Source organism: Eulemur rufifrons, chromosome 16 (assembly GCF_041146395.1).
Source record: "Eulemur rufifrons isolate Redbay chromosome 16, OSU_ERuf_1, whole genome shotgun sequence".
Taxonomy (NCBI): domain Eukaryota; kingdom Metazoa; phylum Chordata; class Mammalia; order Primates; family Lemuridae; genus Eulemur; species Eulemur rufifrons.
The window spans coordinates 61,635,188-61,657,936 of NC_090998.1; the positions used below are offsets into that span (position 1 = coordinate 61,635,188).

At 34.7% G+C, this 22,749-nt stretch overlaps 1 protein-coding gene across 1 annotated transcript in view; it reads right to left on the reverse strand.

The window, feature by feature from the left end:
* PAWR (pro-apoptotic WT1 regulator) overlaps positions 1-22,749 on the reverse strand; it is an 89,659-nt gene that overhangs the window by 18,730 nt on the left and 48,180 nt on the right. The window contains exons 2-3 of the mRNA XM_069490244.1: positions 12,919-13,050; positions 3,015-3,049 (exon numbers count right to left, since the gene is read on the reverse strand). Of these exons, the coding sequence (XP_069346345.1) occupies positions 3,015-3,049; positions 12,919-13,050 (167 nt within the window). The remainder of the gene's footprint in view (positions 1-3,014; positions 3,050-12,918; positions 13,051-22,749) is intronic.

The following is a 22,749-nucleotide window of genomic DNA, read 5'->3' on the forward strand; positions in this document are numbered from 1 at the left end:
TAAGAACACGCATACAAACTAGTCTTCTGGGTGCTTGAATCCACTAATGACCTTTTAAAAGTTATTTCCAGCTGTATATATATCATAAGTCATTTGGTTTAATGAAAATATTTTCTAAGAAAATGATGCCAAATTTCTATCTTTTAGCCCATTTCTCTTTTTTAAATCTCCATTACTCAGCAGACACCATCAGCAAGAAGCATCCATTCTGTAGTCACTGCTACAACTTGCTGACAGATCAATGAAAATAATGAACTGTTGATATGAAGCATAACACATTTCTACTAGATAAGAAGTAGATAGTTTCAGATATAGATTCTAGGCTTTGGTATTTTATTATTTTTGTTTGTTAGTGTTCTCTCTCTCTTTTTTCTTTTTAGATGGCATTAAAACAGTTGCTGTGAATCAATGAAAAATGACTTGGGCCGGGCTTGTAATCCTAGTACTCTGGGAGGCCGAGGCGGGTGGATCGCCCAAGGTCAGGAGTTCAAGACCAGCCTGAGCAAGAGCGAGACCCCTGTCTCTACTAAAAACAGAAAGAAATTATTTGGACAGCTAAAAATATATATAGAAAAAATTAGCCGGGCATGGTGGTGCATGCCTGTAGTCCCAGCTACTTGGGAGGCTGAGGCAGAAGGATTGCTTGAGCCCAGGAGTTTGAGGTTGCTGTGAGCTAGGCAGACGCCACGGCACTCTAGCCAGGGCAACAGAGTGAGACTCAGTCTCAAAAAAAAAATGACTTGAAACTTTAAAATATTTGTAACAGTATTAAACGGGGCTAAACTTTTGAAAGCTGACAAGTAACAAACCACATGCTGTAGGCCAGCAGTCCCCAACCTTTTTGGTACCAGTTTGCACTAGGGACTGGTTTCTTGGAAAAGAAGTTTTCCATGGGTGGTGGGGGGTGCAGAGTTCAGGCAGTGATGCCAGCGATGGGGTGAGGCACTGTAAATACAGATGAAGCTTTGAAGCTTCGCTTGCTTGCTTGCCGCACAACTCCTACTGTGCCGTCCAGTTCCTAAATTTCACAAAAGACAATTTTTCCATGGGGGGTGGGGGTAGAAGCTCAGGCAGTGATGTGCACCCCGGTTCCTAACAGGCCTACTGAGCCACGGCCTGGGGGTTGGGGTCTGCTGCCCTATAAAAAATTAAAGTACACATATGCGAACATCTCATAAGTAAAACAATGGTCTCAAAAGCTTAAATATAAAAATTTATACAATTGGAAACAGTTTTCTTCCTGATTTAACAAAGTGACATGCAAATAAAGCCTCTAATCAGGATTTATAAGAAAATTATTCCTCTATTGATTCTAATTAAAATACACAAATCTGTAAAGTCCCATTCATAATTTTAGGCTTGTTAAATATTATATTATATTCAGTTTATTTAACAAGAACTGAATATCTAAGATTGATACAACAAACCTGGTAAGTTATCACAGTTTATCTTTACTCCCCAAACCAAAAACTGATGATAAAAATGTTTTTGGTGTAAGAAGTAGTCTGGGAACAGGCCAAATAGAGGCTATTTCACAATGATTTCTCGCAAAAGAAACAGGATTCTTTTCAGTTTAAACTATTCATGGTAAGAAAAATTATCAAGCAACATACAAATGTCAGATAAGCTTAAAAGAACAGGTGCCAGAAATGGTTTCAGACCTATTTACTCTTGGTGATTATCCTGGCTTCCTTATCTTTCTCTACTGTTAATAGATACTATGACCCATGATAAAAATAAAAATCTTATTTATATATGACTTAGTATTAAAATTAGTGTTCCTGTTAATTAATAAAAATTTTAAATGGAATATAATAACCAAAGTATTCTAAACTTTGACATATAAATAGATAAAAAACAAAAGCTTTATATCTATAAATCCAGGCAGATGATCTTGTATAGTTAGTAAGCATGTAACTTCTGGAGTCAGGCTGCAGTTCAAATCCTGATTCTGCTTGGACTAGGTTTGTAATCCCAGGGAAATTATTCTACTTCTTTAACCCCACTTCCCTCATCTATAAAATGGAAGTAAATATTGTTACCTAATTGAATGAAAGCTCTATGTAAAGCATCTTAGACATTATAAGCACTCAGTAAGATTTATCATTCTATGATTATTAGCAAAAGTATGACCACATGCTTCTGCAAACTTAATGGCCTCAACAGAAAAGGAATCTAATATCCCAGACAGCTTCACTGAAAAATTTCTCATGCCTAATTCTGATTTTCTTCCTATACATGTATACACACAGACACATTCTCCGGTAGGAATGTTACTCACTGTGCAGAGGTGGCACAATGGATTGAATTGTGTCTCCACTAAAATTCAGATGTTGAGGCCCTAACCCTCAGTATGATGGTATTGGGAGATGGGGCCTTTGGGAGATAATTACATTTAGATGAGGTCAAGAGGGTAAGGTCTTCATGATAGGATTAGTGCCCTTTATAAAAAGGAACATCAGATAGCTCACCCTCCCTCTGTCACTTTTTCTCTCTCTCCCCAACCCTCTCTGCCCTGTGAAGACATAGCAAGAAAGTGTCCATCTGTAAGCCAGGAAGAAAGTCCTCACCAGAAAGTGACCATGGTGGCACCGTGATCTTGGACTTGCAGCCTCCAGAACTGAGAGAAAATAAGTTCCTGTTGTTTAAGCCACCCAGTCTATGTATGGTATTTTGTTATAGCAACCAGAGCTGACTAATACAGGTAGTCTACTTGTATTTTCAATGTTTATACATGAGAAAAAGCAATTCTAAGTTTTTATTTTGCAAAGTTTATCAGACCCATGCAAATTCATGATGTGGACAGTTTTCACAAACTGCAGGGTGTATCAGAATAAGCCTTGTCAGACAGATATTACACTTTTGCATATAACATAATTTCTTTTTAAAAGCACAGTATTAACATTTCTTACTTTTCAAAGAGCTGCTTTAAACAGTTCTAGTTAAGTCATGGTCAGACAGATATCATATTCATGTCTACAATATGCCGCAAATCATAATGTAAGGATTCTTACCTCTTGTATCTGCCTGAAACTGTTCTGGATGACTCCTGTAAAGTAAAAATAATGACAAGTCAGTTGGTTGTATATGTACACAATTTCTGATTATATAAAACAGTTGATAAAGAATATTCCATTTTGAAAGAACCAACTTAAAGCAATTGTTATTTTTAAAAATTCACATTGCTTGTTAAAAAAAAAAAAAGGCTCTGCATTAGGTTTTTCAGCCCAAACCAATCACTTTCTTACAATTTTTTTTAATATGGAAGTATTTTAAAAGCTTGGAAAATGGGCAAGGAGGGAATCGTTCATTAACCAGTCAGCTTAAATCCTTTTGGAAGTCAATCGGCATTAAAAAATACAACCATTATATTCTTTATGTAGCCCCTTTGTCTTTTTTTTTTTAACACCCTCAATTTTAAAAAAGCTACAATTCACATACACATAGTGCCTAATGCTTATCTTTAAAGACTATATGCACAGCTAAAAGTGAAAAGAGAGAAAGTATGTTTCATTGTGCTATTCTAAGCTACCAAAAAAAAAAAATTGCTGAAAGCTAGCATTAACCATTGGGGTGGAAAAAGTATTACTTTGCAACTAAAACTAACTAGGTAGTCGTTTTTCTTTTCAGTCTTCTGATAGTCTGGGCTCTACAAATATTTTTGTATTTTTATCTTAATAAAACAGGTCAAACTCAAATGATGAGTCTTTAAAAACTGATAGTAACCTTTTTTCCTAGTTAATCATTAAGTCTCTAAGAGAGATCTTACAATTAAAGAATTTCTGATCTGGTTAAAATGAAATTACACAAAAGTTCTAACCAGACAGGCTACTCAGTGGCTGTAAGTCTGTGGGTTAAACTTCTATCAGTCTCTGTCGCCTCATCTCTAAAACAGAATAACAGTGCTTATTTTATTGAGTTACTGTGGAGATTAAATGTCATAAGTAAGTAAAACAATCAGCATAACCCCTTCACAACAGGCTTTCAATTTAATTTGACAGCTAATACAACAACAAAACCTAACTGGGATATGGAATTTTAATAAGTCTATTCCAAGTCAATAAATTCCCATTATAATAGCCTAAATCACTTAGTTTAATATATCTAATTTTTTCATGTATGTGTTTTATGTTCTAAGTAAAATATAAACTTATGGCAGACAAGGAGCCCCCCCTTTGATTTCTTTCCTCCCAAAACCCCCAGGTCACCTGGTATGCAATATATATTGAAAACTTAGGGAAATAACTTCCTTAGTAATCTACAGTTACAGAAAAAGCACCACTTGGGAAATAACCAGTTGCTGGAAGTAACCAGGTGACAGGATACTAGAGGGTCCACATGTGTGGGCTTGACCTTGCAAACAGGATCACCTCTAGGGAAGCCAAGCTTTGACAGTTTATTTTAACTCTCCCTGGTCATCCACTATTCTTATAGCAGGGACAACAAAACCTAGTTAGTAAACTTTAAATAGATTTTTTTTACCTACTTGTGATTAAGGAGGTATCCCCTAAATGATGAGGAGGCAGATGAATCTTTGTACTTTGTGTACCAAACACGTAATACAGATCCCCCATTTATTAAAATATAGTGTGTCTAGCGAATAAGAGCTAAGAATATATTTTATAAAATCTAGTTTTTAAATTATTCTTGAAAGCTTAACAGCTAATATGTTTAATTAATGGTGATTTAGATAAAGCAAAAAGAAATATTAAGCTTCTGTATATTTACTCAAAGTACATTTTATTAAATGTAGATGACAATGATTTCATATGGAACTTTTTCTCCTAGAGTTTCCCAAATAGTATTTCAATTAACATTTTACAGAGATTTTCTTTTACAAAATTCCCTAATATTATGCAATATGAACTAAAACTAACGCATACTAAAAAAAAAAAAAAAAAAGAACTAGGGTATATATCTTAAATGATGTCTGTTTATGCATAAGAAAAAATGCTAATAATGCCAGAATCTCCAAAACATCCTCTCTCTCTCATTTTGGTTATATCTGAAATATTTCTGAACATGCCATAGCAGCTTGATTGCCCATATCAGCAGAATTGATAAATGAGAGAAGCCGTTACTGGACTGACTGATTTTCATTATCAATTAATATGGTATGAATACCTGGCAATGAACACTTCTGATGCTTGAAATAGGTTATTTTCCGTAACATGGTAAAACTTAGACTAATACAAACGTACAGCAGGATTTTAACAAATATAGATATATGAAACAAAGGGCATTTTCAGCAACACTAAACTATAGTGGCATTATACAAATTTACACATTGACCTAACTATAAATGACTTAAAGACAGTATCAGACAAGTTTCGAGTTAAGTATACTAACAGAAAGTTATGTAATAATATCAGATTTCTACATTTTACCGTTTTTTTTTTTTTAAACAACTAGTCATTTAAACATGCCTTTATTAAGTTTTATACAGTATTTCTACACAGCTGACTTGGTGCAGCTGATAAAATTAGAACTCTGACACAGTTGATCAAATCACTCCATGTCATGTCTGAGATATATAAACAATGAGAACTTAAGCTACACTTATTTCAATAGTTAAAATTCTAAAGCAGGCAGACAACACTTAAGTTTATTCTTTATTGGTAGATTGGAACATGCTCTTTTATTAGAGACTATGCATTTTGTAGCTAAAGAATCTACTAATCAAATTATAAACCTTAACAATGGAATGTTCCCCAGCTTGGATAACCAATATTATATGAGTATTACACATGCTTCTCATGTATATCCAAAATTGACAATTACAGATGTAAAGTGATCTCTATATCTCTGCCAAAAAGATAAAACTAAGCATGTCTGAAATTAGAAATATTAGTAGAAAAACCAAAATTATCCCATATAGTGCATCAAAAGAGTCCCTTATATTTTTATTTTAGTTTTATTTTATTTTTAATTGACAAATAATAATCGTGTATATTTATGGAATGTAAACAGATGTTTTGAAACATGTATACAGTGTGGAATGATCAAATTAAATCAGAGTAATTAGCATTCCATCACTTCAAATATTTATCATTCCTTTGTGGTGAGAACATTTAAAATCTCCTCTTTTAGCTATTTTGAAATATACATTATTAATTATTGTCACCTTGCTGTGCAATAGAACAGAATTTATTCCTGTCTAACTGCAACTCCTGTCTAACTGCAACTCTGTACCCATTGACCAACACTTCTCCTTTCCCCATGTACCCACATCCCAGCCACCATTCTACTCTCTAGTTCTGAGTTTGACATTTTTTAGATTCCACATACAAGATCATTTGTGACAACATGGATGAACCTAGAGGACATTATGTTAAGTGAAATATAATTTTAAGGTAGAAAGTGACATTCCACAAAACTCTACACAAATATAAACTCTACCTTAGATTTATTAACTGGAAACCTCTATATTTCTGTGGCCACAAAAATTTCTAAGCAAAAGAACTTCACTATATAATTACTTGAGACTTTAATAATTACTATAACTGTTAAAGCTGACAATTCCATTCTAAATGTAGAAAAAATGAAGAAATACAGTAGTCCCTCCCCCCTTATCCAAGGTTTCGCTTTCTGTGGTTTCAGTTACCTGTGGTCAACCTCACTATGAAAATACTAAATGGGAAACTCCAGAAATAATTCATAAGTTATAAGCTGTGAACCACTGTGAGTAGCATGATGAAGTCTGGTACCATCCTGCCCAGGACATGAATCATCCCTTTGTCCAGCAGATCTGTGGTGGATACGTTCCCCGTCCCTTAATCTCCTAGCAGCCATCTTGGTTATCAGATCAACTGTTGTGGTATCCCAGTGATGGAGTTCAAGTAACTCTTATTTTACTTAATAATGGCCCCAAAGCACAAGAGCAGTGATTCTGGCAATTCGGATATGACAAAGAAAAGCCGTAAAGTGTTCCTTTAAGTTAGAAGGTAAAAGTTCTCAATTTAATAAGGAAAGAAAAAAATCATATGCGTAGGTTGCTAAGATCTATGGTAAGAACTAATCCATTCAAGAAATTGTAAAGAAGGACAAAGAAACTGATGCATAGTATATATAGAGTCCAGGGGAGATATGGGATTTCAGGCATCCACTGGGGATCTTAGAACATATCTCCCTTGGAAAAGGGGAACTGCTATACCAGTATCACTGAAACTGCTTGTAAAAAGTACAACAGTTAAGACTGACACTGGTCATAAAAGTTTCAATGACTATGTAATTAGATCTTCCAATAACCCTGAGTCTGTTATACAACTGATTTTAAACACACTTTTCCTGAAATAATCTTCCTTGCAATGGGATGGTTTATATTACTGAAGGAAAAGGGAAAGACCTATGTAAAGCTCAGAAAATGTTGGCAAAGCACACAATGTTTTGTGTAAGATCAAATAAAACATTCTGTTTTATTCAAGCTTATAATGGTCAATAAGGAAATCCCATGAACATTGTCTTTACAGGTGCAGCAGATCAGAGCTTGTAACGTATAAACAAATATAATAGCATATGTGAAACAAGATCAAATACAAGCCCAGTAGAACATAGCAAAATAATACTGAAGTTATTCAAATAAACTAGCAACAAAGCTATAACCCTCAGTAAAATTACAGCATAATATGCTAACTGGCCTTCAGGACTAACTTAAAATATTTATATTGGTATGCATAATTTATCATGTTACCTTGTTGAAGATGGCTACAGAACAAAATTTCTATAATGTATAATTGATGAAATAACTAGGAAAATAAAAAATAAAACAAGAACTTTATCAAATTAACAAAGATTTTAAAAGGAAAAACTCGTCTTTCCCCTTCCTTTCCTGAATAAATCAATCCTAAAGCCATTAGGTGGGGCAGAGAAGGTGGGGAGGAAACAGTGGCTCAGACCAGGGTATCACCAAAATACTGGAATCCTACATAAAGAACAGCTGCTTGGCATAGACAGAGTTCAAACTGGGGAGACTGCTCATACAGCAGAAGGACTTGGCCTGGCCTAGGCAACCTAAGCAGAATGAGGAGGGTGACTAGGGGAGAGAAGGCCTCATTCTTGGGGCAATGTCAGAGAGGGAGTCCCATGAATGGTCAGCCAGAGTCCCAAGTGATGTGTGATCCACTCAGGAGGGTGGCTCAGAATGCAGCATTAGAGCTATAGAAGGGTAAAGAATATGTACCCTTAGAGAAGCAGCCTGGCATGGGGTGTTCTATGCCAGAGCTCAGGCGGATGAAGCGAATTGAATGTCCACCTGGAGTGGCAGTCTGGTCTGGAGATGTCAAAACCTAAATCAAACTGAGGAGGGTTCCCCATGGAGGAGCAATCCAGTATGAGGTCTCAGAGTCTGAGCAGGAACAAAGAGAGGCCCTAGGGAAGAGCAGCTTGTCAAAGAATGGCAGAAGTTATGCCAAGAAAAGGACATCCTGCAGCCTGCCATGAGATGCCCAAGCCCAAAAAAAATTGAGGAAAGTGTTCATGCACAGGCAGAGCCAACATGTGACATCAGAACCCACTTGTGGTGAGGAAGGCATAAGTGTGGAAGAGGTGGCAATGGGAGATATGTTACTATTAATACATATAGAGAGACTGAACAAATAAGAAACATATTAAAGATAATGGGAAGCAAGTTTCTCAATGTCACAAAAAGGACTTACAAACACTAGAATAAACCCTGTGATATTAGATTAGAATTGGAAGTAGAGGTATAAATTTGTTTCAATACCTACATAGATATAGGTAGGTAGGCAGGCAGAGAGCAGATAGGTGTGGGTGTGTGTAAAAACAGGCCATATTTTGTAGGTCTATGGAGAGAGAGGGATGAGGAATTGTGATATCCCAAAAACAACGAAACTGAAGTATCCAAAATCTAGAGCCCAGATTCTTGGCTTCAAAAATATCATTTTCCAGTAAAAGGAATCAGGGCTTCTAAGAGAAATGGCTGTTTCCAAAGCCAGGGTTGAAAAGTTATTATGCCAGTAAACAAGAAAGTGCTCCAAGATTGATGAAGATATGGCAAAAGATACAAAAGTCTAAAGAGGCTACCACTGGCCAAATATGGGACAATTTTAATATCAATAAATAATGATGGTGTGCTAGGTAGAATAATGACCCTCAAAGATGTCCAAGTTCTACTCCCCATAACCTGCAAAAGCAGAATTAGATTTACTAATCAATTGACCCCAAATAGGGAGATTATACTGGATTACTTGATGGGCCCAATGTAATCACAAGGTTTCATTAAAAGTGGGAAAGAAGGGCAGAAGAACATCAGAGGGAGATGTGACTTTGGAAGAAAGGCCAGAATGACGCAAGGTGATGAGGACTTAATCCGCTGTTGCTGGCTTTGAAGGAGGAGGGGGGGCCCTAGATCAAGGAATATGGGTAGCCTTTAGGAGCCAGCAAAGACAAGGAAAGAGATTCTCCCTTAGAGCCTGCAAGAAGGATGCAGACCTGATTTTTGCCCTTTGATTTCAGCCCAGTAAGACTCATGTCAGATTTCTAATTTACAGGACTGCAAGATGATAAAGTTGTGTTGTTTTACGACACAACTTTGTAGTAATTTATTATGGCAGCAATAGAAAACTAAGACAGACGGTAATGGGGTATAACCTGTCAGATAATACAGTTAACAGCGAGTCAACACAGACAGATATACAAAGATGGACAGATATAGAGAAAGTTTGATGGTTCAAAGCACTTATCCACAAAATACTTAAGAAAGGGAAAAGGATAATTTTATAGTGAAGCCTGGCAAACACCACCTTAATCACATGACCAAAGTTACCATCACAGCAATGGAACAAATTAAAATCGTGATTTGCAACCTGATATGATGCAACAGCATCAATTCTGTTATATGCCTAACAAAGATATATAAACTGAATCTAATTATAAACAAACTTGTTATTTGGTGATATATCCTTCAATTGGAGTAATGTTTGTTTATAATTAGATTCAGTTTATTCCAGTATTGTTTATAACAGTAAAAAAATTTAACCACTGAGGATTTCCATTAATGGAAAATTTGTGTTGACCATTAAGCACAATTAAAAAAGAAAATTCTATGCCACTGAAAATATTAATACACAAAGAGTTTTGAACAACAAAACAATGCTCGTGCATACCTACAAAGAATATTTTAGCTATGTCAAAATTACAAATGCACATTTCTTTTCACCCAACAATTCCAGTTCTTGGATTTTATCCTACAGATTCACACACACATATGCAAAAGAACATGTTAATTTTTTCACCACTGCATCGCTCATAATAGCAAAAGATTACAAAGAACCTAAATGACCATTGGGAAGAGTCAGTTAGAAATATTATGGTATACCTATAAACTGGAATATTCTGCATTTGCAAAAAAAAAAATAATAGGGAAGCTCTTTATGTACTATTGTAGAAGTCTCTCAACAATGTCAAGTGAAAAGGGCAAGAGGCAAAACTTACACTGTTTGAATAAAAGTTGGTGAAAAAGGAATACACATATATAGATAGAGATACAATTTTGTGTATAGACTAGTTCTGGAAGGATATACAAGAAAAGAAAACATTAGTTGCCTCCAGGAAAGGTAAGCAATAGCTGAAGAAGATTTTTTTTTACCATACACATTTTACGCCTTTTACATTTTGTACTATGTGACTGTATACCCTTTTTTGTTAAATAAATTAAGCTTACAGTTTAAAATTTAATAAATATTATAGTTCACAGAAAAACAAAGTAAAAAGATCAAGAAATCAACTCAAGTAATTTGGCTTTTCTTTACATGTTTTATTATTTTCCAAATTTTTTATTGATCAAGTATTTAATCAGAAAATTAATTTTTACTTTAAAAACTGGCATAATTATCTAGAAAAAATGTAAAAATGCATAAATCATAGCTAAAAATATAAAAAAACTTTTTAAATTCTCATTTTCTATTATCACTATTCCATATTATTTTTAAAAACAAAGCAGAAACTTAAAATTCTCTAACCTTCCACAAAGCATACTGTTATGTGAAACTCACATGCTCATTTTATTCTTCATTTTTAAAGATGTGTCACACTGAATGGCTCAGATTCATAGACAATACTAAGAAACAAAATCTTTCTCTCTGTCCTATTCAAAAAAAGCCTTAAAGAAACCAATGATGCCAATATTTTCTCTGTTGTTTTTGAATTTGGAGTTATAAACAAATACTTATCCTATATGAGTAATAGAATATGTGAGTTTAGATAGTAACTCAGAGAGGTCAACTACGCAGACAGAGCAGTTTCTGTTCCCATTCCAACTCTGACAAGACAATTTGGAGGCCTATGCGGAGAGTTTTAGTCTCACTCTTATCCTAAGCAAATATCCTGGCAAAATAGACACTTGAAGCCAAGGTCACCGATGAGTCACTTCCCTGTTACTAATCAAATAAACAAACAAACAAACAAACAAAAATGGGAGCAATGAAGAGTGGGCCTGGAAAGAGATGAGAAAAGCTACAGAAAAGACAACAAACTGGATGAGGCAGAAAGCTCTTTAGAGAGCCCAGATCAGCTGAGTTCAGTTTCATAGATATCTATACATATTTAAGAATAACACTAGACTGTGAGTGGGTAGAACCCTCATTCTACCGAAAGAAATCCGCCCTCCTTCTAAAAGCCAGGACCCGATGTTTTTCGAGTATACCACTATTTGGGTATGACAGAGTAAGTGGCATGACCAAGAAATGAAACCAGGTCTAGACTCTTAATCAAAATACTGTATTGTATTAATTCCCCAAAACTAAGCACTCATCAGGTGGAAAATCTTCACTAGAATAGGCTCAGATTTAATTTCAACTTTACTAAACAAAGAAATTTTAGATTACGAACAGACACAATGTTGCTGAGAGAAAAACATTGCTTGTAGGCTTATACCATGTTATAATAGGCTATTGCTTTTCCTAGAAGTGTGATGATTACTATCTGTAGTAGCAGCAACTTGGGGTTTGGGGTGGCCAGATAAATCTACATCATTCTATGAATCTTCACATCAATACATCTGCCCCTAAGAGCAGAGGAAAAATTTTTGCACCCTCATTTCCTAACTACTTTAAAATATTCTGCCTCTCTCTGCCAAATGCCTTCATAACCTTGCAAATTAACAGATAGGTCTACATTTCATCTTTTTCCATCACTAAAATAGGGAGATGGGTGTAATGATGTGAAATTCCTTATAAAATAATAGCAAAATAAAATGCATTTAGAAAGTCAAGACTAGAACTCTGAAAAGACATGAAGTTAGCTTAAGATCTCAAAATGCTACAAAAATAATTTAAGACTAGATTACACCAAGAACATTCCCAAATTAGTTTCTATAAAATGATTCTGTAGTGATTTGCTTTATACTGAGGCATCCCTAATACCATCAACTCCAAATTTTCTATGCACAAGAGCCCAATATAACAGCCAATTTGAAACTGAGTTAAATTTTATTTTTAAAAGTATTTTATAATTACACAAAAATGTAGATATTTCTGCCAAGTCACAGTATTATATATTGTATTTTATTATTACGTTTAAACATTTAACTTTGGAGGAACTTTCTGTTCAACTTTTTATTTGCTATGTAATTCTAATGTAAATATCAGCCTAGAGAGAACTGGCCACCCACTTCAACTTACTAATTCTTAAGGAGGTAATTATTTTTCTTGGCTATTTTTACATTTGATACTGCTTAAATGTGCTTAATCAGTCAGTCATCAAATATTCATTGCTCAGGAACTAAGAACCAAACACTGCTTAAGTCAGAAAGTATTTGGACACAGACAATCAAGAGTTAATCCACTAAAAATATTTAACAGAAGCTGATGCTACCAAAATAAGACTAGAAAAATTATTAACAGTAACTTAAAAATTGTTGTTAAAATAGCTAGTGACTTCCTGGTATTTTTAAATACTCACCTGGAGTAGATAGGAACTGCCTGAATCCAGTAAGCTCGAGGCCTCATTTTGCATTGTGTTCTGCTGCGTAATTGCATCTTCTCGTTTCCGCTCTTTCTGCCCTGCTTCATCATCTTCATACTCATCTAAGCACTGAAAGAAAAAAGTTTCCATTTTATTTTCACATGTAATTTATAGAATGTTTTGATAGTATGTAAAATATGTTTGACAGCATTAAAGAAATACTTGTGCATTCAGAAATGGGTTTATACAATAAAGGTGTTCCTTTCAGCAACATGTACCTTTAACTCCTATAAATTAAATTATCTGTATAAACTCATACCTCCACATTTCACACCCATGCCAACATATCTTTTCCTTAACCTTTAACTACCAGTGACAGAGTTTTCTCAAACAGAGGGTTCATTCACTCAAGTAAACTGACAATGTCTACCTTAAACAAGACACTTTTACAGAGGGTAACAAAAGATACACTACAGATATGGAATTTATAGCCTACTAGGGAAGATAAGACATAAAACATAGATAACTTAGTGATAAAGTCCACTTTCTAGCTTAGTACGGCCTATAAGAGTATAAAGGAAGAGTATTTTCACCTGGAGAGTTAGGAAAGACTCTATGGAAAACCTTGTAATTTAAAGGATGGTTGTAATTTGGAATTGCAGATATAGAAAAAATTACAGATGGTAAAAACAGCATATTGAAAAAGCTTACAAAGGAGGACTGCTCAAAACTGAATCGACACCAGCAATTATTTACCTCCAGACTTTTTACATGAAAAAACAACACAGAAATAAATCTTTATCCATTGTACCCATTATGGGATGAGTTACCTGTTTCTTGCAAGTGAACACATTCTTAAGCAATACATTGCCCTAAAGGGTTCTGGGAGAGACCCAAAAAAAAAAAAAAATCTCTGCAGGCACAGGCACTGTTTACAGACACACTAAGACACTGATCAAAGCACAGTAAAGCAGGGAAAACAAATGGAATCATGCATAGAGAAAAAATCATGCATAGACAAGAGAAACACCAAGGCTGCCACGCAAACCAAGAAGGGTCACTGGAGCCATCTAAAGGTATGAGGAACATAATGGAAGGAGTGCTAGCTTGAAGCAGCACATTCAAAGACAAGGTCAACAATGGGTGATATGGAAAAAAGCATCTGTCTGAGATGGAGTCTTACAACATTAGGATGCCGTTGATAGGAAGTTCGGAGACAAAATGGAAAGGGCAAATTAAAAGAACAAGCAGGCTGAGATTCCAGAGAATGTTCAGGGTCTTCTCCTGAAATGCAACAGACTGCTTATACCTGGCCCTCATCCCATCAACCTGTGGCAACTGGGGCCTGGGGAAACAGTACAAGAAAAATTACGATACTGTGGCTACTGCTACTGCTTTGAATCCAAACTGTTCTTGACTAACTCAGGAGACTAGAGTTTTCTGCCAGGATCCACAGGCTAACATTTTAGCTTGCAAGCAGGGTAAGATTTCAGAGCCTTCACAGTTCTTGACGGAGGTAAAGACTGGAAAGGCATGTGCTTTGATCACCAAGGAACATAAATAATAAATAGCCTGAGAAGTTTAGACTTTTCACTACATAATATAGAAAGCTGTTACAGTGCTACAATTCCTAGGAATATAACACGATCAAAATTCTTTTTAGAAAATGAACCTGGTATAGCAATTCAGAGTACAGATTAACAGGAATAGGGACCAAAAGTTAAAAGACTAAACAACATAGTAGACAAGCTGATCCTATGAAAAATGATATATCCTAGGTGTAAAACAAAGTCAATGAAAGAAATCTAGTACAGGGCACAAAGAAATTAGTCCTAACTAGAAAAAGAATCTGTCTTAGGACTTTTAAAAAAAACTTTCTCAAATCAATAGACAGTGTCATGTTTAATGACAAAATACAAGCAAAATTTAGAAGTAAAATCAGACACAAGACATTGACATCCACTACCAACATAACAGATAACATCATTCTGTGTCAGCCGATAAAATTAGGTAAGAAGAATAAGAGATTTCAACATTAGAAAGGAAGCAAAAGTACCATTATTTTTGAAGATATAATTTTATCAAAAAACCTTAAAAATATTTTAGAATTCCTTAAGATGGTTTTTCAGTAAGTATGCAAAAAATAGCTTCCCAAAGTAACATCAATAACCAGTTAGAAAATTTTTAATAGCCATAAAAATAAACTAAAAAACAGATAGTACCTGTATGAAAAAAAACTATAAAACTTTACTGAGGAATACAAATTGAAACTTACTCTTAAATTAAGAAAAACCTAATACTATGAAGGGATGAAGGATCTGTTAATCAATGTATAAACTGAATGAAAATTCCAATCAAAATTCTAATGGAATTTATTTAGAAAGCAGGGGTGGATCACTTGGAAGAATAAATATGTAAGACATCCAAATAATTACTTTTTTAAAAAAAAGAGTTATAAAAGAACACTCTAGTTAATATCAAAATGTACATAGTCTGTCGGTATCCATTGTTAATATAACAAGAATGCTTACATGGCTGGATACTTTCTAGACAGCCCTCCAGAAAGTGGTTTATTGTAAAAACACAATAATGAAAAACACATAATAGAGGTCCTAGAGCAGAAAAGAGAATGAGGCCGGACTCAGCGGTTCACATCTGTAATCCTAGCACTTTGGGAGGCCAAGGCAGAAGGATTGCTTAAAGCCAGGATTTTGAGACCAACCTGAGCAAGAACAAGACCCCATCTCTACAAAAAATAGAAAAATTAGCTAGGCATGGTGGCGCATGCCTGTAGTCCCAGCTACTCAGGAGGCTGAGGCAGGATCCCTTGAGCCCAGGAGATTGAGGTTGCAGTGAGCATGATGATGCCACTGTACTTTAGCCTTGGCAACAGCGTGAGATCCTGTCTCAAAAAAAAAAAAAAAAAGAAAGAAAGAAAAGAAAAGAAAAGAAAAGAAAAGAAAGAAAAGAAAAGAAAAGAAAAGAAAAGAAAAAGAAAACAAAAGAGAATGAAATAGCATAAAAAGCATTTTAAAATCAAGCAGTTCTTCAATATAGCACTGAGATAAGGGGTCAATCATTTAATTTACACTGGGGCCTAAGAAGCAAGAGTACAAGATCTGGAAAGAATAAAGAGTGGTCTCATCTCTAGTCTTCTACTCTGTGAAAACAATCATCTCTCATTCTCCAGCATGTGGACTGCAAAAATCCCTTGCCATAGAATGCAATGTCAGTTGCTTAATGTCAGAATTTTTAAATCATGGAGTAGTGTAGATAGAAAGTAAAAGTTAAGGCAAGTATCCAGGAACTCCCTCAGCAATGCGATATTATTTTGTTCATCCTTGTTTTCATTTTCCGAGATGCAGCCCTTCAACACTAACCTCCTCCCTTCCCACTTGCTCAGTAAATATAAAGTTCCTTATCAACACATTAAAAGAAAGAAAGAGGCCAGGTGAGACAGCTCACACTTGTAATCCCAGCACTTTGGGAAGCTGAGGAGGGAAAATCCTCTTGAGGCCAGGTGTTCAAGACCAGCCTGGGCAACACAGCAAGACTTTGTCTCTATGAAAAAGAAAAAAATCTAGAAAAAATAATTCTATGCTTTGTATGGGAACTAGAGAAGACCCCACATAGCAAAAGCAATCTTAAGCAAAAAGAACAAATTGGGAAGCATCAGTTTACCAGACTTCAAACTGTAATACAAGGCTACAGTAACTAAAACAGCATGGTACTTCCTGAGCAGGTTGTTGACTTCTTTAAGCTTGGTGAATAAATTAAGTCTACTGGAAGTGATAAACATGTTGTGAAGAAATGATTTGACTGACATGTGCTAGGTCTTTTGCAGCAACATGGATGGAACTGGAAGTTATCTTATTTCAAACAAGCCAGGTACAGAAAGCCAAATATCACATGTTCTCACTCATTAATGGGTGCTAAAAAGTGTGTGCACGTTGGTCATAAAGAACAGAATGATAGATAATGGAGACGCAAAAGAATAGAGTCGGGGTGGGGGGGGTGGATAATGAGGAATTAGATAACAGGTACAACGTACATTATTGAGAGACGGATCCCCTAAAAAGCCTTAACTTGACCACTACATAATCTACGCAGGTAACAAAATTGCACATGTAGCCCATAAATTTGTACAAAAACTAGAAAAAAATTAAAAATAAAAAAAAATACAGATTTTTCCAGGAAGACAGCTATTCCAGAAAACCCAGGAATATCTTTGCAATCTTATCTGTTAAAAAGTTGGCTGGTATTTTGGAACATGTCACTAACAGCAAAACTATTCATGATATTTGAGTCACTAATAAAGTACATTTTTATCTGTTCAAAAAAATTGAAAGCTACTGTACTATGTTTTAATAGTCCTAAGACTTTGTTTGAGGCAATAGACTGCACCGTCACAATATTAGCATCACCAGAGTATTTCAAACTCCTGTTATGATATAAAACACACCATATATTATACATACTCAGTAGGTGTTTGAACTAAATACTAGGGTGTTTGGTGGAAAGACTAGAGTGATTCAACCAGATTACAAAAGACACTGAGGCTAAGTAGGAACTGGAATGCGAAGTCATAAATACAAAGAAACCAACTAATCATGATAATTTCTTGAGCAAATATGACATAATGTACTCCTTTTCAAAGACCAACCTTACAGTAATATGTATGTTAAAAATGGAAATAAACTTGACTTAGTAATCTTAAAGGTAGTAGCTTCCTACTACTAAAATTTCTATTACTATAGCTCCAAGGTTTTTAATATATCCCAAAATTTTACAAGTTCACAGCCTGAAATAACTAAAAAGAATTCATTTCACAGTAGCTTTTTCCTATCAATTTTATAAAACAATTCCACAAAATTCAGGAGTTCAGAAAAAACAATATACCATTTGCCTATTTTAAATGCAATTTGTATTAACACATTTTTAAATGATTCCAATATATGTAGAACAGTTTATTCCGTAGAACTTTTTACTTATAGTAGTAAGAATTCTTGGACAGTAGGAATAAACCTAAGCACAAATGACAATCATCACTCACAGCTATAATTTATCTAAATCATGTATACTGAAGTAAACAAGAAAATGCAATTTTAAAAAACATTTCAATTTAAATATTTGAAATTATTAAGTTTTAATAAAATGCATGTTTAAGCCAAGTTTTGATATTTTCACAGCTTAAAATATATGACATACTTTTTAGTTCTTCGAAGAGTTCAACTAGATATTGCTTCACATTCCTTTCTTTTTTCACATTTGTTCTCCTCCATAAGTAATGAGTCTTACAAATGAACATGACAACTTACTCATCTCCAAATAGACAATACTGACAACAGTTCATAAAATCCTTTAAATGATACTGACATTCCTATTCTGCTCATTCCTTTAATTTTCAAAATCCTTAAAAAAATTTAATGTCAATCTCTTCTATCCAAATGCTTCAGTTTACCTAATATATGCATATCTGATTTTAATTTAAAATTCCTAAGGTGTTTCAGTTTTTCAACAAGTATTTACAAATATAATTCTCTACAAAGCTCAAACAAACTAAGGGAAATAGGGTAACATTTTTTTAATATAAATCAAAATGAATAACAGAACTACCACAGAACTAAAATGAAATGCAAATTTTAAACAGTTAAGTTCAATTACATTTTTGTACCATAAATCATATCAATATGGTTCAAAAAGCATGACTGCCCATTGCATTTAAAAGACAATCAAGTAAATGATCTTAGCAAAGCTTTTAAGGGAAACAAAACAAAGGAATTAGAGCTCCATAACAGGGGGGAAAATCTGTACTGGGGATCACACAATTCAAACCATGAATGTGAATTAAGTGTCTGTGCTTTCCAAAATTAAAGTTACTATATCCATGAAAGGTATTAGGGGAGTTAAGAAAGATTCCACTCATTTTCTTCAGGGAGACCATGTCAATCCTATCAGAACTGCTGCTTCTGTATCTGTCTCCTTCTCTGGTAATACCATTCTCATCCTTCATTAATCTTTTATCTAGCATATACCATTCTGTCATCACTCAACTTCTGCATAGCTTTTCCTCACTTTCTATCACTGCTCCTAAGCCAAAATTTATTTAGAAATGATTAAACAAGCAAAAAAATTCTAACATAACAAAAGGAAAATTGAAGTAAGATCAAACTCATAAGCATCTCTATGTGAAAAGAACTGGGCAAAGTAAACAAATGGCATCTCTGTTCTAACTGTATAGCAGAAAAAAGCTATCACGTATTATGTTACAATGAATAAAAAACTGCTACATACACACACACACACACACACACCCACACCCCAAACTAGAAAGTCTGGGAACTAAGTGAATAAATTAAAATGTGTGAATTTTCAAAACTATTAAACATCCTGATTAACTTTGTAAATTAGCAACCAATTTGATTTATCACACCGAATTAGTTATACTTTATAACAACTTGGTAATATATTCATTGTAGCATTTAGATTTCATGGATTTAAAAGCTGAGTCAGCAACTTGGGCAACACAGTGAGACCCTGTCTCTACAAAAAATTAAAAAATTAGCCAGGCACAGTGATATGCACCTGTAGTCCCAGCTACTGAGGAGGCTGAGGCATGAGGATCACTTGAGCCCAGTAGTTTGAAGCTGCTGTGAGCTATGATCAGGTACTCCAGCCTGGGCAATAGAGCAAGACCCAGTCTTTAAAAAAACAAAAACAAACGAAAAAAGGTTGAGTCAGCAATAACAGAAAAAAAATAGTATTTTAGACAAAAAAGAAATCTTACTTATAAGGAATCTGAAAATCTAACCTTCCAAAAACAGGAAATGAAAACATACAGAATTTCATTCTTATACAATTTTTAAAGCCCCTCCCCCACCATTAAAATTCTATAGCAATACTATCAGATATAACTCAGCCATGGTCCATGGTTGATATCCAACCATACTACCTCTTCCTGGGATCCCCTCAGATCTAAGGGCTAAACAATGTCAAGTTCTCTAATTAGCAATATTCAGATTAGAGAGGCAGCACTCTCACTCATCTGTTTCAACAAATAGTAAACTGTAGCTAAGTACTTTTTAACAAAAATATTGTTCCTAATTACAAAATTAAATTCTTCCTAATTATAAATTATATTACAAAAAACCTTAAAAACAGAAAAAATGAAAAATAAAAATCAATCTTAATCTTAGAGTAAACAGTTATTGTGGTACAAATGTTTCTACTAGAACTTTTTTTTTTCCAATTCAGATAATTGTGGCTATCCTGTTCTAAAATGTACTTAGATCTCTCTGTTTGGAACAAAAATTTTAGTAGCTGCAGCATAGCAGCGCATCAGATCATGGATACAGCCTGATTTGTTTAATCATGTCTGTGTCATGAGACATCTAAGTTAAATAGCCTTTCATGTAAATTTTTGTGTACTTTTTTTTTTTTGGAGACAGTCTTGTTCTGTTGCCCTGGCTAGGTTATAGTGGCATCACCATAGCTCACTGCAAACTCAAACTCCTGGGCTCAAGTGATCCTCGTGCCTCAGACTCCCAAGTAGCTGGCACTATAGGCGCATACCACCACGCCAGCTAATTTTTCTATTTATAGAGATGGGGTCTCACTCTTGCTCAGGCTGATCTCAAACTCCTAACCTCAAGCGATTCTCCCACCTTGGCCTCTCAGAGCACTAGGGTTATAGGAGTAAGCCACCCCGAGTGGCCAAATTTTTAGGGTTCTTTAAAGATACTGCCAATTTTCTCCCAGAAAGGTTGTGTAAGGTTGGTCTCACCCCTATTTTTAATAATGGTTTCACTGAATCCTAGTTAGCAAGATGAACTTTTGTCATATTTTTATTGGCATTACGTATTTCTTTATGAATTTTCATTTTCTTCGCTAATGTCATCTTGTCAATTTTTATATCAGTTTATTCCTTTTCTTAGTATTTCTAAACTTTAGAGATTTTTCTCTTTTTTACACTAAGAAAAGGTTTTTCCCACTCTAAGATCTAGTAAACCCATATTTCCTAATTTTTACTATCTCATTTTTAACTCATAGCATATTTAACTTATCATATATTAAGGTTGGAATCTATGATTTTCTCTTTTGATAACAAGCAACTATTCTAGCCAAGTACCCAGAATCATCCAGGGCTGCAACACTGACAGTGGGTTGCATGAATTATGGCTCCTATGGGAGTAGCACTTCCTACCCTCTTCCGGGTTCGTACCAGGGAGCTCTAAATCCACCTCCTCAACATTAATTCAAAATGCTAGCTTTGTTATATATTTTTATATATGGGTATTTTTTAGCCTTCAATTCTGTTCCTCGATATTAATATTTGAGCCACCTTATTTTTATCAGTGTAATATCTAATAATATCAAGCAGCTCCCTTTCTTATTATTCATTTTTAAAACTCTTAGCGTATCCCAGCCAACATATTTTCTTAGCAGAAAACTTATTTCAATACATTTCAATTCATGTATAAATTATTTGGATTAAACTACTGACATTTATTAGTGTGACCTTACAAAATAGGGATCATAGTGGTGTCCATGTAATAAGGCTACTGCTGAATAGGTTACCAATGAGTTAGAACTAAGGAAATGAAAGTAGATATGGACATGGCTAGACTTACAGCAAACATGGGTAGAATCTGATTGGATTGAGGAGTGGCAAAAGCAGAAAAAAGACAGCTGTAACAAGATGACATCTACTTTACTAGCTCATGATGTTATTCATGTAGGTAGAAAATTTAAGAGAGGAAATGATGGAGTTTGGTATTGAACATTTGAAATATTGGTGGGCTATACAAGATGAAACAAAGGACCGGAGGTACAGAAGAAAGGCTAAACTTCTTCCACTAAAAATGCATGGAAAGTTCTTAAGATGAATTTAAACACAGATAAGTTAGATAATACAGGCAAACGAAAAACTCAGTTCTAACTGAGCATTCTCTAGTTTATCTGAGAAGTAATTGTGCTCCTCTGCTGACAATCATGGATAGAAGTTTAGGATAAGGTAATGAGCGTGAGGCAGCTTAAAAGTTTAAAACAGATATTGTAGGAAACATGAAACTAAATGAAATAAAAATACGTAAAAGGATTTCCACGTAAGTGCTGAAGGCCTGGCTCAGAATGAAGACTCTAAGACTTCAAATGGCACTAATTAATATTAGCTGTTACTAATTTAAAGATTATTACTGCTGTGAGTTCAATTCTACTATGAAAACTTCTTCATCAATAGTTTCAGCAAGTTGTCTAATTATTTTTGGAATGAGTATGGTGGAGGGCCATTCCATATCCCTTAATTGTTCTAACAGGTGACTCAGAAACAAATTTTGACAAGCAGGATATTAACTGTGCAATTACTATTGAACAGAACTTTGTTGATACCATTTTCCACCAATATTTGATTTTTTCTCCCCACTGGAATTTTTTTTCTTCTGTTACTAAACTTAGTAAGAAAGACTCCAGGATCATACTAATTTTAGGTGAAAATTCTTTCCTCAGTTTTATATTATAAAAGCTTTTATTACCCACCACCCCATCTCAACCTAATTAGACTTGTTTTAATACTTAACAGTTGAGAGTAGTAAGCCTATTTTTTTTTTTTTTTTTTTTTTTGAGACGGAGTCTCACTTTGTTGCCCGGGCTAGAGTGAGTGCCGTGGCGTCGGCCTAGCTCACAGCAACCTCAAACTCCTAGGCTCAAGCAATCCTCCTGCCTCAGCCTCCCGAGTAGCTGGGACTACAGGCATACGCCACCATGCCCGGCTAATTTTTTCTATATATATTTTTAGTTGTCCATATAATTTCTTTCTATTTTTAGTAGAGG